This window comes from Melospiza georgiana, chromosome 8 (assembly GCF_028018845.1).
Source record: "Melospiza georgiana isolate bMelGeo1 chromosome 8, bMelGeo1.pri, whole genome shotgun sequence".
In the NCBI taxonomy this organism is placed as follows: Eukaryota; Metazoa; Chordata; class Aves; order Passeriformes; family Passerellidae; genus Melospiza; species Melospiza georgiana.
The window spans coordinates 23,530,814-23,545,399 of NC_080437.1; the positions used below are offsets into that span (position 1 = coordinate 23,530,814).

Genomic DNA, 14,586 nt, shown 5'->3' on the forward strand with positions numbered 1-14,586 from the left:
TGTAGCCAGCTGAATGGCAGCTCTGTTATTCAGATCGTTGCATGGTTTAAATACATTACATACATTTCTACAGTGCATTAGAACAATACATTTTGGGTCAGTCAAATGCAGCTGGGCCCGGCTGGGGAGTTGGGATCTCCACTGCTGCCCCCTCTGTGCTTACACAGCCAGTGCTGAGTCCCCTCCCCATTGCAGGAGACAAGGCAGCTGCTATGCCTTCCATGTTCACCTGCCTTCATCCTTCTCACTCCCCAAAGGTGGGCTAACAGAACAGCAAGACCCAACACTGACTTTCCCCAGCAGCCTGAGAAGTCACAGCTCAAGGCAAGCAGGTGCAGGCAGCAGCCCTGGTGCTGTTTTATACAACACAAGCTCAGCAGCTGCTGGTAAGAGGGGCTCCCCGCCTCCCCACCCACAGCAGGCCTGCGAGATTGTCAGCTCCAGGGCAGCCAGGAGCCCATGCTGGTCCCCCAGTGCTCCCACCCATGTGGCAGAAGAGCCCCTCCAGCCCTTCCCTGGCAACCCCTGCTCCTCAGAGGGTCCCTAGGCACAGACAAGGCTGGCACCATGCTGGCTGCACAGCAGCCAGGGAGCTTGCTGGGAGAGGAAAGAAAGTCAAGCGAGAGCAGCTATGGAGCCCAGGCAGGAGAAATGGACTGGGGCAAAAGGGGAGAGCTCCCATGGGAGAGCTCTGCAAAGCCACCTGCTCTTCACATGGACAAGCCAGCACTTTTTTTGCCTTAGTGTCTAACTGCATCCAAGCCAGTCCCCTGTGTTGTCCCTCTTATGTCCCCTCCTCGAGCCTCTAGCCAGAGAACAGCCACTCATTGTGGTCCCCGCTATGCCAGTGGGCAGCAGGAACTCCCCCTGAGGAAAGCAGCGTGCACGGGGTTGGGGCACTGGAGGGACAGTGGAGGAGTACAGCACACCCTCAGGGAAATGGAGGGGGTATCACCTGCTAAAGGCCTTCCCAGCCTGGCAGCTGGCATGGTGGGGAAAAGAAGGGCCAGTGGCTGGTATAAAGGGCTGGACGGATCCTGGCTCAGGTAGCCCGTTCATCCCAGCCCCAAGCAGGGGTGCTCAGAACCGCATGCAGGCCAAGGAACAGAGGCAGGAGCAGGGTCCCAGCCATGCCACAGTTCCTGGTAGATTCCCACACCTCCTCCTGGCCCCTGCCCCAGGCAGGGCACCAAGCTCCAATGGAGCTGGGGAGGGACCGTGCCCAATCTGCCTGGCTCCTCCAGTTCAGCTGCAGGTTCCTCCAGTCGCATCTGCTCGCTCTACCCTGAAGGTCGAGTCCCAGCCACAGGAGGCAGCAGTGGCCCAGCTCCTCTCGCCGTGCTAGTCCGAGGTGGCCAAGCCCTGCCCACGGCTCCCGCAGCTACCACCACGAGAAGAAAGGCTTCCGGCTCTGGAAGCTCTGCGTGTAGGACTCACTGGCGGAGCGCTGGTGGGAGCGCGCTGTTTCCACAATCACGGGCGGCATCTGAACCAGGTGCAGTGGGCTCTTCCCATCCTTCAACGCCTGAGTCAGGTTCAGGATCTGTATGGCACAACAGAGCAATGCCTGAGCTGCCCTGCCTGAGCAACAGGGAGCATCCACTCCAGGCAAAGGCAGGACAAGGCTTCCCACCTCCTCCATCTGTCTTCCCTATGCACAGCTTACCTGACCTCTCATGACAGCAATCTGCTTGTGAAACTGTCCCCTGTCAAAGCCAGGGTCTTTCTGCAAGAGAGACAGCAAAGAACACAATGAGATCCACCCACTGCTTCATGCAGTCAACAAGATGCCTATTCCCCAAGTAAGCCATACCCCCTGTCCTGTCCCATGGGTTTTCTGCTTCTCCCACATTGAATCTTCAGCTTCTGGCAGAAGGATAACCCTGCTGTGTCTCAGCCTAGAAACACTGTGAGGAGCTTGACCACCTCTGTCCCTGCAACCTTGACAGGGAGTTCCCCAATACGACTCCCGCTTTTCCTCCTCCCACATCATCTTCACCCACTCCTCCAGCTCACCTTGAAGAGCTCATACAGATCTTCCTCCAGGTCCTTGACAAAGTTGGGGTCTGAAATCTTGGGAAGAATCAGGTCCTTGATCTCCTGTGAAAAGGGGATTTTGGCCTGGGGCAGCCATGCCCAGTAGAACGGATCTGTGGAAGTAAGTAGGAGACATTAGAACTGGGGAATGCAATGCATGGTGCCACTTGCCCCTGGGTGCCAGCTTCCCTGCATCTGGGACACAGGGTCCAGCATCTGCCTTCTACAGTCTCTGCTGAGGAGCTGCCCATGAACCCACAAGTTGCAGAGGCACAGCCCTAGCCCGCTCCTCTACAATCCTTGGAAAGGATGCCCAAGCATGGAGTTGTGCAGCTTGCCATGGTGCCTTGGCATAGCCTGGGGGACTCACATGCTCTCCAGGAGTCCGGGTGTTTCAAGGGAAAGGCCAAACCATTGTCTATAGCAGCCAGCTTGATGATGGGCTCCTTCACCACCACCCAGTCGCTGTCCTGGAAGGAAGCGAAGCATGTCACAAGGAAGTCCTCCCAGCAGGAACAGTCCTTCTCCTACTCCCTGCAGCCCCACCCTGGCTACCACAGAGGCACAGCAGCCTCTTGCCTGTAGCACGGCACCTTAACCACAGGAAGCCAAAGACTGCTTTGGGTGGGAAGGGGGACAAGGCTGCTTCCCCCCCAGGCCTCACTCCACGGTCCAGCAACACCAGTTTCCCCCACAGAGTTCAGCTGCATCCTCACAAAGTCCCACTAGGCCACAAGTCACCAACACAAATGGTAACAAAAGGCCCAGGAGACAAGATAAGGCCTCAACACACTTGGAAACCCAAAGCAGATGGGAAATTCCCATCCTGCCTGCCAAGCTGGCAGCTTCCAGAAGCAGAGTCCCTGTGTGGCCCCTGCCCAGGAGCAGCCACTCACCCGCACGCCCGCGCTGTCCAGGGGACAGTCATACTTGATGAGCCAGTTGTCATTGCCCCGATCTGCAGGGAGATAAAACCAGCTGTGTCACCACCAGGGCCTCCCTGCATCAGGCTGGGCAGAAGACTATTCCTCCCCTGACCCAAAAGTGAGACAGACACATTTTAGGCCCAAACTCCCAGAACCCTTAAACTTGCTGCAGGCAAGTTTGGGAAGCCACATCAAGCCCCTCACAGACAGCCCTAGAAGTGCCAGCTCCCAAGAGAAAGGTCAGCCTGCAAGTCCCAGAGTGCAACCTCAATCCCTTCCAGCCTAGCAGAAACTCAGAAACACGGTGTGAAATGGGATATACAGGGGCACTGTTAGGTGCTGGATTTCTGGATGTCCCTGGATCCTCACCGTTGGCAAACTTTCACCTGAGCACCACGGTAGATACAGATCTGCCAGTAAACTGGCCAGCAGCCAGAGCCTCAGGTGGTGAGCAGCCCAGCAGCTGCACTCTGCCTAGAGGCAGATGTCACCTGGCAGCAGCTGAGGGGAGAGGAGTTTCAGGTGCAGAGAAAAGCCATGGAGACCCTATCTCCCTCCCCCTTCTCCAGCATGGTAGGACACGAAGGAGCAGCAGCATCCATGGCAGGCAGCTGGTCCTACCCGTGTTCCTGATGATGTAGTCCAGCACCACCAGCCGCTCGAACTGCAGCAGCAGCTGCCGGTTTGTGTTCTCCGGGAGCGGCTCGGCCTCAAAGCGCCGCAGCCAGTAGTCTGCATCCTTGTAGCCTTCCACAAAGAGCTGGAAGGAGCCCACCTGAGGCAAGGACAGGCTGCATTACACAAGGCCACGGAGGCCAGGGAGGTGCTAACAGGCAGGCATGGAGGCTGGCAGCCCTACCTTGGGTGGCAGACCAATGCGGTTGAAGCGCTGGCCAACCTTCGGCACCTTCTCCAGGGCCAGCCTCTTTCCTCGGGACTTCACCCTGTCAATGGCACTGTAGTTAAAGGTCTCACTGGCCAGATACACCACCTGCAGGGACATGAGCACAGTCAGAGGGGCCTCTGGCAAATCACAGGATTGCCCCAAAAGACACAGCATTTCCCAGAGCTCTGCCCAGCACAAGGATCCCCAAGGTTTGAGCAGGGACAGTCCTACTCTAGAGCACTCAGTCTCTAGGCCAGCAGTGACACAAGATAAGGTGCAAGCAGAGCTGTGTGGAAGCACACAAAAGCCTCCCCAGAAGAAGCTCCCAGCAGCTGTTCCCTCACCTTTGTGCGGGGAACAATGTTGAGTTCCAGTTTCTGGTCTACCAGGCTGGCACCTGCCTCTGACAGGTAGCCCTGGTTCAGGACAAGGCAGTCTCTCCCAAAGCAGCATGGGCAGCACAACTTCTGCAGCCACTTGGTCCACTTGGGGTTCAGCTGCCCATAGGGCTCCTCATTCTTGGGCTTGAAGACGCCAATGATTTTCTGTGAGTGGGAGAAAAGAGGCTGAGTCCAGGAACTGGCAGAGCTGGGACACTTTTCTCAGCCCACAGCAGGGATACTAAGGAACAGGTCCAGAACTGCCCCTCATTAGGATAATAACCAGCCTCCTGGGATCAGGCAAAACTCCACAGCTCCCAGGAAGGAGGTAGCCAGAGCTGGGAAGAAGCCCTCTCCAGCCAGTATCCCATCCCACAAGAGCAGAGTGCTGCCCAGAGACCTTTATACCCAACAGGAGTCCCAAAAAACACCAATGATGATGCAGTCTCCTGGTAAACACATCAGTCTCATCCCAGTGACCTTTGCATGGCGGGGGAGAGCTACTGCTCATCGTTGGTCATTATGTTCACACAGGAAAGGGACAGGACAGCAATCCCTGCCCTGGCTCAAAAATCCACTGAACAGAGCTGATCCCAAAGTGACCAGAGGAAAAAGACCATAACAGCTGAGCACCTGCAGGACCCCTGAGGAGCCAAGGCTCTGTGCTGGGGAGTCCAGCAGAAGGACTGACTCTCTGGATACACTGTGGACAAGAGGGCACAGGCAGCCCCAAACTGGCCACCAGCTGGTACCAGCAGCACTCCCAGCCCCTCAAGCCAGCCTCACACACACACCAACCCAGCAGTGGGGACAGCAGTGTAGGTGTCCCCCTGTGCAGAGGGCACAGAAGCCTTGTGCAGGGCACTGCACCACCACTGAGCCAGCACTGCCATGGCACACAGACGAGAGAAGGGCTGGGACAGGAGCAAGGCCACCTGTCCCCACAAGTCAGGCATCCCTGGGGGATGGCAGTCCTTGCTCTGGAGTGACTCAGCATCACATGCAACCAGGCCTTCTCCCCATGGCCACTGCTAGCCCTGGCCTGAGTGGGCATCACTTCCCCAAGCTGAGCTCCTGCCAGAATGTGGAAGTAGAACATGAGTCGCAGTGCTCCAGCAGGGAACCTTAATGCAATCTCAGGGGCCAAAAGCCAGGCCAGAGCAAGCAGAGCCAAGGCTCTGTCCACCAGAAGACAGAAAGGGAGGGTTTGAGGGAAGAGGATCACTTCAGCCATGTCCAGATCACATGGTGGAGCCCCACTTGCCCTAGGCAGGCAGGAAGGCAATCCCCACACCAGCCCCACACGGCTGTCACACGACTGTCAACATATCCAATATATCCATGCTTGGATGTAAGCCCACAAAGAGGCCTGTCAGGAGCTCTGGCAGCATGAAGCCCTGGGCTCCATGGAACCAGTCCAGCAGAACAAGGCCCAGGCAGGCAGGGACAGCATGGAAGCAGACAGTAGAGGCCTGGCAGCACAGCATCCCTTTCCAGACAGAGCCGTGCCGAGAGCAGCACTGACAGGGAAAACAGGTCTGCCTGGTGCCAGCAGCAAGGCAGAGAGAGCCCAGCCAGCTCAGGGGAGCAGCTGGCAGCAGGGTGATCATAACCACTGGGGCTGGGCAGCACAGCCCAGGAACGGCTCAGGCCTCAGTAGCCTCAAGGGAAATAATCAAAGAAGAAAGTTTCCCCCTCCCCCCAATATCTTCCTCCTGCTGCTCACAATATCTACATGCTGCACACTCTCCCGTGCCAGCAGTGGGATGTTTTTGGTAACCCTGGGCAGCAATCACAGCAACCAGTCACACACCACATTTGCTGGCAGCAGGATAATCTGGGGGACCTGCCAGCTGACAGCACCAGCAGTACACAGACTCTGACTTCTCACACTCATGCTCCAGCAGCCATCCTTGAGCTTGGGTCTCCTACAGCTAGGCAGCCTCCAGCCTGCAATCCCCAAGTAGCTCATCTGGCTGCCCACTCCAGGTCTCACATTGGGCAATAGGAGGGAGCTGGCCTGTGGCACAAACGAGTATTTCCACACACACCATCAGCTGAGCTGGGAACTGCCTGCAACAGCTTCCAGGAGCCGGCTTTCACCCAGAGAGGGAAAACTAGGACACATCAGAGACCACAGAGCTCACTCCTGATTCCCTGGAAGCAGCCCAGCACACACGTGGCAAGGGAGCCACAGGAAACAGCAAGAGCTCAAGTAATTGGGCAGGGAGCAGCAGGTCACAAGACAAGCCAGCCTTTGCTGCACACTCATCCAGTCAGTGGCACAAAGACGGCTGCCACACAGCCCACCACGTCTATAAGGGACCAGCCACATGCCAAGGACTCTGTCTCCACTATACCAACCACGCAGCCACAGAGAAGACATCTCACTCAGTTCAAACAACAGGCCAAAACCAGCTCAGCCCACAGTCACAGCCCTGGGGCTGGAGTCACTGTGTTCAGATGCCGATGCACGGGCCTGTGGGAGGGGGTGACCCTTCCTCTTTGGGCACAAAGCCGCAGAAGAGGTTCGATCAGCACTTGGACACTGCTGCCCCGCACTCTCGCTGCTGCTCCCGCTGTACTTCTCCCCGGGGAGGCTCACACCTGCTCCGGTCTCTCCTAGCAGCCCTCCCAGCGTCCCGCTCCCGGCCGGTGCCGCTCAGCCCACGGGCCTCCGGAGCTACGGGGGCGGCACCACCACCCCGGGGTCGGCCGCGCGGGGCCGGGCCCAGCTCACCCCCTGCGGGTCCTTCACGAAGTAGCTGCCGCTGGAGCCCTGCGAGATGCGCTCGGGGAAGATGCCGCGCTCGCTGGCCAGCTCAGCCCGCCGCACCACGTCGGCAAACTCGGGATCCTCGGGGAAGTCGTTGCGCTCCCGCTGCGCGGCCGCCGCTGCCGCCGCCGCTGCCGCCGCCGCCGCCGCCTGGGCCTGCGCCTGGGCCTGCGCCGCCGCCGGGCCCCGCGCCCCGCGCTCCAGCAGCGGCTGCCGCTCGCGGTCGCGGCCACCGGGGGAGCCGGGAGGGGAGGGCGGCGGGGGCGCAGCGGGCGGGAGGGCGCGCACGGCACCCCCCGGCAGCCCGTAGTCGGGGCCCTGCGCCCTCTCCGGCGACACCAGCGGGCTCGTCTCGTCCATCGCGCCGCCCGCCCGGCCCCGCCGTACCGCTGCCGCCGCTTCCGGTTCCGACCGCGTCACGGCGGCCCAGGGGCTGCTCCGCCCCCCGCCGCACCCCATTGGCTGCTCCGCCCCACGTCGCGTCACGCCCAGCCCGGCCGCTGCGGCCGGAGCCGCGGGCGCCGCTGCACACATGATACCGCTGGGGCTATGTCGGAACCTCTCGCGCCTCGAACCGTTCGTTCGGGGAGGCCATGGTGTCTTCGCCCCCGGTACACCCCCGCCGAGGCGGCTGGCGCCAGTGCCCTACACAAAGATGGACGCTCTGGAGTGGCCGTGCCCATTGCTGCCCTTCACAAAGATGGCGGCAGGGCGGGGGCGCTGCCCCTCTGCAGCCACGCCCACGGCGGCGAGCTTCTTTCCCCACAAAAGATGGCGGCCGGCGAGGGCGTGCTGCGCAGCTGGCCAATGAGCAGCCGCGTTGCTAGCGGTTGCCATGGAAACAGCCAACGGCGAGTGGGGATGGACGCTGGCGGCGCGGCACCGCCCGGCGGGGCGGGTGCTGGCAGGGGCGGTGGCGGCCGCCGCCCCTCGGCGGGACCTGCTGGGCAGCGGCGTAGGCGGACGGCGCGGAGCCAGGTGAGCGCGGGCCGCGGGTTCCTGCGCCGCCCGCCCCGCTCGCCCCGCTCCTGGACATGCACCGGGGCCGTGAGCATCGCCACGCACGTCCCGCTGATGGGGCGTGCGTGTACCAGCCGTGGGTGCATGAACACACCGGGGTGCGGGTGCATCAGCCGTGGTGCACGGACACGGCGGGGTGTGGGTGCACGGACACACCGGGGTGTGGGTGATCGCTCACAGGAACAGAGACACGACGGGGTATCGGTACACCGGGATGTGGGTACATCGCCCGTGGGCGCGGTCACGCCCCCGGACACGCTGCCCAGGCGGGGTGTGCGCGCATCCCCCGTGGGTCCGTGGCGCGGGCGGGATGTCCGTGCCTCGGCCCGGGGATGTGTGGTGTGGTGCAACGGGGTCGTGCCCCCTCGGCCGCTGTGCGATTTGGGCTGTGCGGGGCGCGCCGCCCCTCCCTGCGGCGGGCGCGGTACGCGGGGCAGGCTCCGGGTACCGGGAGCCCAGCGCGGGCGGGCCCGGCTCCTGGGCAGGCTGGAGTGCTCCTGGGGCGCTGTCCTCCGGCTGAAGTGTCACAGGCCGTGCTGGCCGTGTCACAGCCCGCCGCAGCACCCTCTCCTGCGCCCGGCGCGGCTGGGCAGGCTGCAGGGCGGGAGCCGGCGGTGCGCTCCCGGTGCCTCCCATCAGCAGAGAGCACTGTTCAGTCGCTGCTCGCCTGGGCTGGGGCCATTTCTCTGACACAAAGCCCTGGCAAGTTCCTGTTTTGCTGCTGTTTTGCCACGTCCTGCTGGTTCATGTGGTTCAGTACCCACCTTTTGGGTGATGTGCCGCCGGCTGTGAGCGGATAGACCCCGCCTGGATGCTGGGAGCCCCTTCCCATCTCTGGCTCTGCCTCAGCTGCACCGGCAGCTGCTGGAGAGGCAGCGCCCAGCCCACCTGCGGGGCTGTCTCCGTTCTGGTGCCTTCCCTGTGTGCTGGCGAGAGCTGTGCTGCGTAGTAGGGCTCTGCGAGGTGTGCAGGGCTTCAGGGGATGCTTGCTGTTGGCAGGCAGGTTTGCAAAGCCTGGGTAGCTGAGCCAAGCCCTGAAGCCCCAGGATCCTGTCTGTGCTGTCCCTCTTGGAAGGAGTGTCCTGTCATCCCTGGGGGTAAACCGGGTCTGCCCATTCGTGATGCTGAATCTGGAAACTCCACAAGCTCTCTGTTCCCTCTCCTGAGATACTCCCCTGAACGCAATCCAGCAAATCCATCTCCTCTCCGAAATGCTTGTTTCTGTCTGGAACTGCCTCAGCAAAGCTCATAATGGCTTCTGGTCTGAGCCTGCACCTCTGGGGTTCTGCTGGAGTGCCATGACGGAGGCAGCCAGTTCATGACATACTCCTCCTCCTGCCACTCACTCACATTTCACAGGGCTGTGACCCCCGTGGGCTCACATCTCCCTGAGCCCTGCAGTGGGGCGGGCAGCAACCCGAACCTGGCGGCTGGGGTTTCAGAGCCTGGGCAGGGCAGCTGTGCTCACCTCCTCATCTGTGCTGTGCCCTAGCAGAGAGAGCTGTCCCCAGAGCAGGCAGGCAAGGGATGCAAGGGCTCTGGGTGAGCTGAGCTGCTCTCCCTGCCCAGCAGCTCTCTGTGCCTCTCCCTGCCAGCTCTTGTCCTGCTGTGCCGGAGGCTGTTGCCATGACCCTCACCAAAGGCTCCTTCACCTACTCCAACGGGGAGGAGTACCGTGGCGAGTGGAAAGAAGGTGAGATGTGGCAGGAGGGAATGGTGCCACCTGTGCTGGGCGATAGCAAAGCCCACATCTCTGCCCAGCTCCACACTGGGGCAGGTCTCACTCTGGCCAGTGCTGCCCATTTCTGCTCTCACCCAGGTCGCAGGCACGGCATCGGGCAGCTGACGTTTGCTGATGGCACTGCCTACGTGGGGCACTTTGAGAACGGGCTCTTCCACGGCTGCGGCGTGCTCACCTTCTCCGACGGCTCCAGGTGGGCACGGCGCTCCCGCGTGCACCTCCCCGGGCATTCCCCCTTGCCGTGGGGAGCTGCTGCCTCAGGAGAGCCTCCCACACAGGTACGAGGGGGAGTTTGTGCAGGGCAAGTTCAATGGCGTCGGGGTCTTCACCCGCTGTGACAACATGACCTTCGAGGGCGAGTTCAAAGGCGGGCGCGTGTACGGCTTCGGTGAGTGCTGCACGGCCCCTGCTCAGCTCTGCCCCTTCCAGCACCTCCCTGGCCCCATCCCGGTGGGTGCAGCTCCCTGCCTCTTCACTCCCAGCCCTTCCCTCTCCTCCCCAGGTCTCCTGACCTTCCCTGATGGCTCGCACGGCGTGCCCCGCAATGAGGGATTCTTTGAGAACAACAAGCTGCTGCGGCGGGAGAAGTGCACGGCCATCATCCAGAGGGCCCAGGGCGCCTCCAAGTCTGCCCACAGCCTGACAGCGTGAGGGTGCCTGCATCCCCTCCCACCAGAGCAGGGACCCCCTGCTTGGGCACTGGCTGGCCCTAGAGAAGGGATGTGGCACTGCTGGGTGCCTCCCTGCCCTTCATCCCCTCCAAGCGTCTTCCTGCCAAACCCCTGCTGCTGGAGGGGATGGGACCCTCCGCTCTCCACCCAAGTGCCCTGGGGCAGCCGTGGTGCCTTCTCTTTCTGGCTGTAGCCCTGGCACCTGCTGGAGCAGCAGAAGGACAGGGTGGCAGGGGCTTGGCCCCTCTTCCCCCAGGAAGACTGTGGACCACTACAGCTGCTAGCCAGCTGCAGAGGATGGAGCAGGGGGGTAGAGGCTGGTCCCTGACCCCACTGCCAGGGTGCCTTGGCTGGAAGCTGCTGACTGAACCACGTGCCCCCAGAGGGGCAGCTCCTGGCTCATTTTGTTGCCCTGGTCCTGGAGGCAGGATGGGCACCCCGGGCATGCTGTGGCCTGCACCCTCAACTCAGGGTGACTGGCCATCCCCCTGCATGCCCAGGCTACGGTGACACTGTGTCCCCAAAGAACCCAGCCTGCTCTCAGGCCAGCCAATGGGCTGTGTTCCCCTCATCCCTGTGCCAATCCACCCATCCACCCACTGCCTTGGGGACACCAGCAGCACATCCCCACCAAGAGCGACTGGGGAATGCACAGCCTGGTGCATCTGCTGCACGCTGGTGAGGATGGCAGCAATGGTGAGCAAGGAGAAGGGTCAGCTGGAGCCTGGAGTGAGGACTGAGCGGGGCTGCATGGAGTGCCAGGGCTGGAGCAGGAGGCCTGGGCAGAGCGGGGATAGAGGTATGGTGACGGGGCAGGCAGGGGGCACACAGTTCCCCATTTTGCCCCCACAAGCGTCCTTCACCTCCCCACTGCATGCTCACCTTCACCCCCAGTGTGGTCTGGCTGGCTGTGGCACTGGGCTCCCGGCAGCCCTCACTGCCCAGTGCAGGGGCTGTGCCTCCCTGCCAGCCTCTGCCCACACCGGGCCCCGTGCCTTGCTGTGACCCTGCCTTGTGCTGCTGCCTGCACGGGCCTCAGCTGAGTAAACCATGTTGCCAAACACCTGTGCCATGTCTTTTTTGCTGGGAGCAGGGATGGGATGGGCGCCTTGCACAGAAGGGACTGCAGACACAAAGAGGCGACTGCAGGTTTATTCATGGCACAAAGATCCACCCCTTCCCAGGCAAAGACAACAGGTCCCTGGGGGCTGGCTTGGGGTTGCCCTCCTCCACCCAGTCTGCCCAGTCCAGCCCTGTCCAACAGGGAAGAGTAATATGGCAGCCCTCTCCTGGCCATCCCCCAGTGTCCCCAGAATGTCCCCAGTTCCCAGGGTCCCTGACTCCTGTAGCTGCCCAGTGTGGGAAGGGGCAGATGGAGAACAGCTCACAGCCAGCCATTGGCACTGAAGGTGCTCCTCAGCTCTTCAACCTGGGCAGGGCTCAGAGGGGCCAGGGGTGCACGGCAGGGACCTCCATAGTAGCCAAACCACTCCATGGCCTTCTTCAGCCCCGGGATGCCAAACCGGCGGGTGACCTGTGGGACGGAGGGAGGGCATGGAGGCTTCCTGGCCCCCATGGGGCAGCATGCTCTCTGGGCTCTGCTGTGCAGCCCCTGCTCCCATGGCTTTGCTTGCCATCACTCCTGTCCTCCCCATGTGGGGCTGCGAGGCTGGCAGGGTGTGAGGTGGCTGCAGCACCCCATGAAGTGCCCACCATGGGGTGGGGGCGCAGAGCACACGCACACAGGACTCCACACAGGAGCTCTGTGGCATGTTGGGCTCTGCAGCAGGGACAGGCCACTCCATAGTGGGATGAGGGGCCCAGGAAAGACCAGCTTTTACCCCCCACACACTGCTGCCTATAAATAGCCAGCAAGGCTCTCACAGAGGGTCATGCACCACTGCCTGGTGCCAGTGGACAAGCTGTTCCTCAACATGACAGGGCTGGCACTTTCCACCTTCTCACCTCCAGCCTGTCTTGGCTCGCTGGCCAAGGCGCTGTGCTGTTCTGTACCCCTGAACCACCCATCCACCCCCTGCAGCCCAAGGGACTTCCATTCTTTGCCTGTGTCCTGGCCTGGCACCCCTCCCCTCAGCAGCCATGGGGTTCTGCCTGCTCACCGCTGTGTTGGGCTCAATGAGGCGGTGCTGCAGGTCCCGGGCCTCCTGCCACTGCCCCGTGCGGCACAGGTGGTCCAGCTGGCACAGTGGGTCACCCAGAACATTGGCGAGGGCACACACACCCCCGGAGGCACCTAGAGACACCAGGACACTGTGGCAGCCAGCTCAGAGTGCTGTGCCTACCCAGCACCTCCTGGTCTCTCACCTGCCTCCCCCTGCCAGGCAGTGTCTCCAGGCAGTGTCCCCAGCCAAGTAGGGGCAGCTGCACTTACCCACAGCGTAGCTCGCCAGCAGGAAGCCAGCTGATCCTGCCAGCACCTGGAAATCCTCCTGCCTTGTCTTGTGGACCATCAGCCCCATGCGGGTGATCTAGGGAGAGACATGCCATGCCCTGGGGCCGGCATCACCCAGTGCCCCTTGCTGCAGGGTGCCTGCGGGCAGCCCTGGGTCCAGGGAAGGGCTGCAGGTCCCAGTTCCCCATTCCCAGCTTAGGTCCACATTTGGTGGTAAGCAGCCCTGGGAAAGTCCTGCCCCACTCACGTCCCCACCGCTGTCCTTGATCCCAATGATGTTGGGGTGCTGAGCCAGGGTGGTGACAGCCTCCATGGGCAGGTCCAGGCCGGTGTTGGCAGGAACACTGTACAGCACCACAGGGATGGGGGATGCGTCGCCAACCTGCAGGCAGCCAGGCACATTTCAGTAGCTGGGGTGGGCTGGGGACACATTGGACGTGTGAAACCTGCTGGGCTGGCAGGCACTGGACAGGCTCACCTCTGTGTAGTGATGGATGAGGGCAGCAGTGGTCATGGCCCCCCGATAATAGCAGGGTGTCACAACCAGCGCCACGTCAGCCCCTGCCTCTGCCATGCTGACTGTCAGCTCGATGGTGGCCTGGGTGGCTGGGGAGGAGGCAGAGGGGTGAGGGGTGCTCCAGGGGGGACACACGGCCCTGCACTGCCCTCCACGCTGCCCACACAGGCACTCACATTCACAGCCCGAGCCAGCCAGCAGCAGGCGGTCCCTGGGCAGAGCCCGGCGCACGCAGCTCACCACCTCCACCTTCTCTCGGGACGCCAGGTAGGGATACTCCCCATTGGAGCCCAGCACCACCAGCCCTGGAACACAAATGTGGGGAGGACAGGAGAAGAGTGCCAGGACTGTCAGGGATCCACATTACTCTCACTCCGTTCTTTGCTGCTGGCACCCAGGCAGAGCTCCACAGCCCACAGTGTGCCCTCTCCTGCCTATGTCCTTGCAGTCCCAGCCTCCTGGTCAGAAGAAAGGACACTGGGGATTATCCTTGTGAGGCTGCAGCTCCTCTCCTATCATCTATCCATCCCTGGCAATCAACAGATACATATCCCATGAATTTTTCAGAGTGTGCATGGGAGTGCACAGGTTCAAGCCTGCAGCTATGAGTGGAGCATGTGTGCAGGCCCGCACGTGTGTGGAGCGTGTGTGCAAGCCCGTGCTGGCTTGTGCTGGGGGTGTGCAAGGACACACTCGTGTGCCTGGGCACGTGCCGTGCAGAGGGCCCCAGGTGGGTGACCCGAGGCGGTGCCAGCCACGGAGCAAAGTCCAGCCGGAGGCTGAGCACCCTTGGGAAGCTGGCAGGCTGCCCGCACAGCCTCTGTGGCAGGCGGGGATCGGGCGGGAGCCGGCACGGAGGAGGACGGGGGCAGCGCTTACCTCGGAAGGGGATGCGGGCGTAGCGGCGCAGGTTCCCCTCCAGCTGGCCATAGTCCACCTCCTGTGTGGGCGAGAAAGGGGTGGCGAGCGGTGGGAAGATGCCGCCGAGATTGAATGAGGGCTCCGATGCCTGCGGGGTGCTGAGGCCCCGGCAGTGCCTGGGGGCTGCCCGGCGCAGAGCGGCCAGGGCGGGCCGGAGCGGGGCGGTGAGGCCGGTGCTGAGGGCCATGGTGGCTGCCGCTGCCGCTGCCTCTGCCGCTGCCGCGCCTGTTAATGTTTGACGGGGCACGTGAGGGACCCGCGACCCCGCTGGGCAGGCGACATGGGGGGTGGCACCAGA

At 62.2% G+C, this 14,586-nt stretch overlaps 3 protein-coding genes across 3 annotated transcripts; 1 reads left to right on the top strand and 2 right to left on the bottom strand.

Moving 5' to 3' along the window:
• PI4K2A (phosphatidylinositol 4-kinase type 2 alpha) lies at positions 1 to 7,365 on the bottom strand. Its single transcript, XM_058028989.1, has 9 exons — positions 6,970 to 7,365; positions 4,194 to 4,394; positions 3,823 to 3,954; positions 3,585 to 3,738; positions 2,934 to 2,995; positions 2,408 to 2,507; positions 2,017 to 2,150; positions 1,667 to 1,726; positions 1 to 1,543 (listed from the first exon to the last, which is right to left on the bottom strand). The coding sequence occupies exons 1-9, from the start codon at positions 7,363 to 7,365 to the stop codon at positions 1,382 to 1,384; spliced, it is 1,401 nt and encodes a 466-aa protein (XP_057884972.1). The 3' UTR covers positions 1 to 1,381.
• A 544-nt stretch (positions 7,366 to 7,909) lies between these two features.
• MORN4 (MORN repeat containing 4) lies at positions 7,910 to 11,490 on the top strand. Its single transcript, XM_058029172.1, has 5 exons — positions 7,910 to 7,983; positions 9,621 to 9,718; positions 9,845 to 9,959; positions 10,045 to 10,154; positions 10,269 to 11,490. The coding sequence occupies exons 2-5, from the start codon at positions 9,652 to 9,654 to the stop codon at positions 10,415 to 10,417; spliced, it is 441 nt and encodes a 146-aa protein (XP_057885155.1). The 5' UTR covers positions 7,910 to 7,983; positions 9,621 to 9,651; the 3' UTR covers positions 10,418 to 11,490.
• Positions 11,491 to 11,676: 186 nt separating this feature from the next.
• On the bottom strand, positions 11,677 to 14,475 carry HOGA1 (4-hydroxy-2-oxoglutarate aldolase 1). The gene is made up of 7 exons (XM_058029465.1): positions 14,247 to 14,475; positions 13,544 to 13,672; positions 13,329 to 13,456; positions 13,098 to 13,232; positions 12,830 to 12,926; positions 12,558 to 12,691; positions 11,677 to 11,971 (listed from the first exon to the last, which is right to left on the bottom strand). The coding sequence occupies exons 1-7, from the start codon at positions 14,473 to 14,475 to the stop codon at positions 11,822 to 11,824; spliced, it is 1,002 nt and encodes a 333-aa protein (XP_057885448.1). The 3' UTR covers positions 11,677 to 11,821.
• Positions 14,476 to 14,586: the final 111 nt, after the last annotated feature.

Coding starts and splice junctions, on each gene's coding strand:
- MORN4 (XM_058029172.1), top strand. CDS start 9,652: ATGACCCTCACCAAAGGCTCCTTCACCTACTCCAACGGGGAGGAGTAC. Junction 9,719..9,844: donor CCGTGGCGAGTGGAAAGAAG/GTGAGATGTGGC, acceptor GCTCTCACCCAG/GTCGCAGGCACGGCATCGGG. Junction 10,155..10,268: donor CGGGCGCGTGTACGGCTTCG/GTGAGTGCTGCA, acceptor TCTCCTCCCCAG/GTCTCCTGACCTTCCCTGAT.
- HOGA1 (XM_058029465.1), bottom strand. CDS start 14,475: ATGGCCCTCAGCACCGGCCTCACCGCCCCGCTCCGGCCCGCCCTGGCC. Junction 13,673..14,246: donor CGCCCGCATCCCCTTCCGAG/GTAAGCGCTGCC, acceptor TTTGTGTTCCAG/GGCTGGTGGTGCTGGGCTCC. Junction 13,457..13,543: donor GGCTGGCTCGGGCTGTGAAT/GTGAGTGCCTGT, acceptor CCTCCTCCCCAG/CCACCCAGGCCACCATCGAG.
- PI4K2A (XM_058028989.1), bottom strand. CDS start 7,365: ATGGACGAGACGAGCCCGCTGGTGTCGCCGGAGAGGGCGCAGGGCCCC. Junction 4,395..6,969: donor TCGTGAAGGACCCGCAGGGG/GTGAGCTGGGCC, acceptor TCCCACTCACAG/AAAATCATTGGCGTCTTCAA. Junction 3,739..3,822: donor GCATTGGTCTGCCACCCAAG/GTAGGGCTGCCA, acceptor TCCTTGCCTCAG/GTGGGCTCCTTCCAGCTCTT.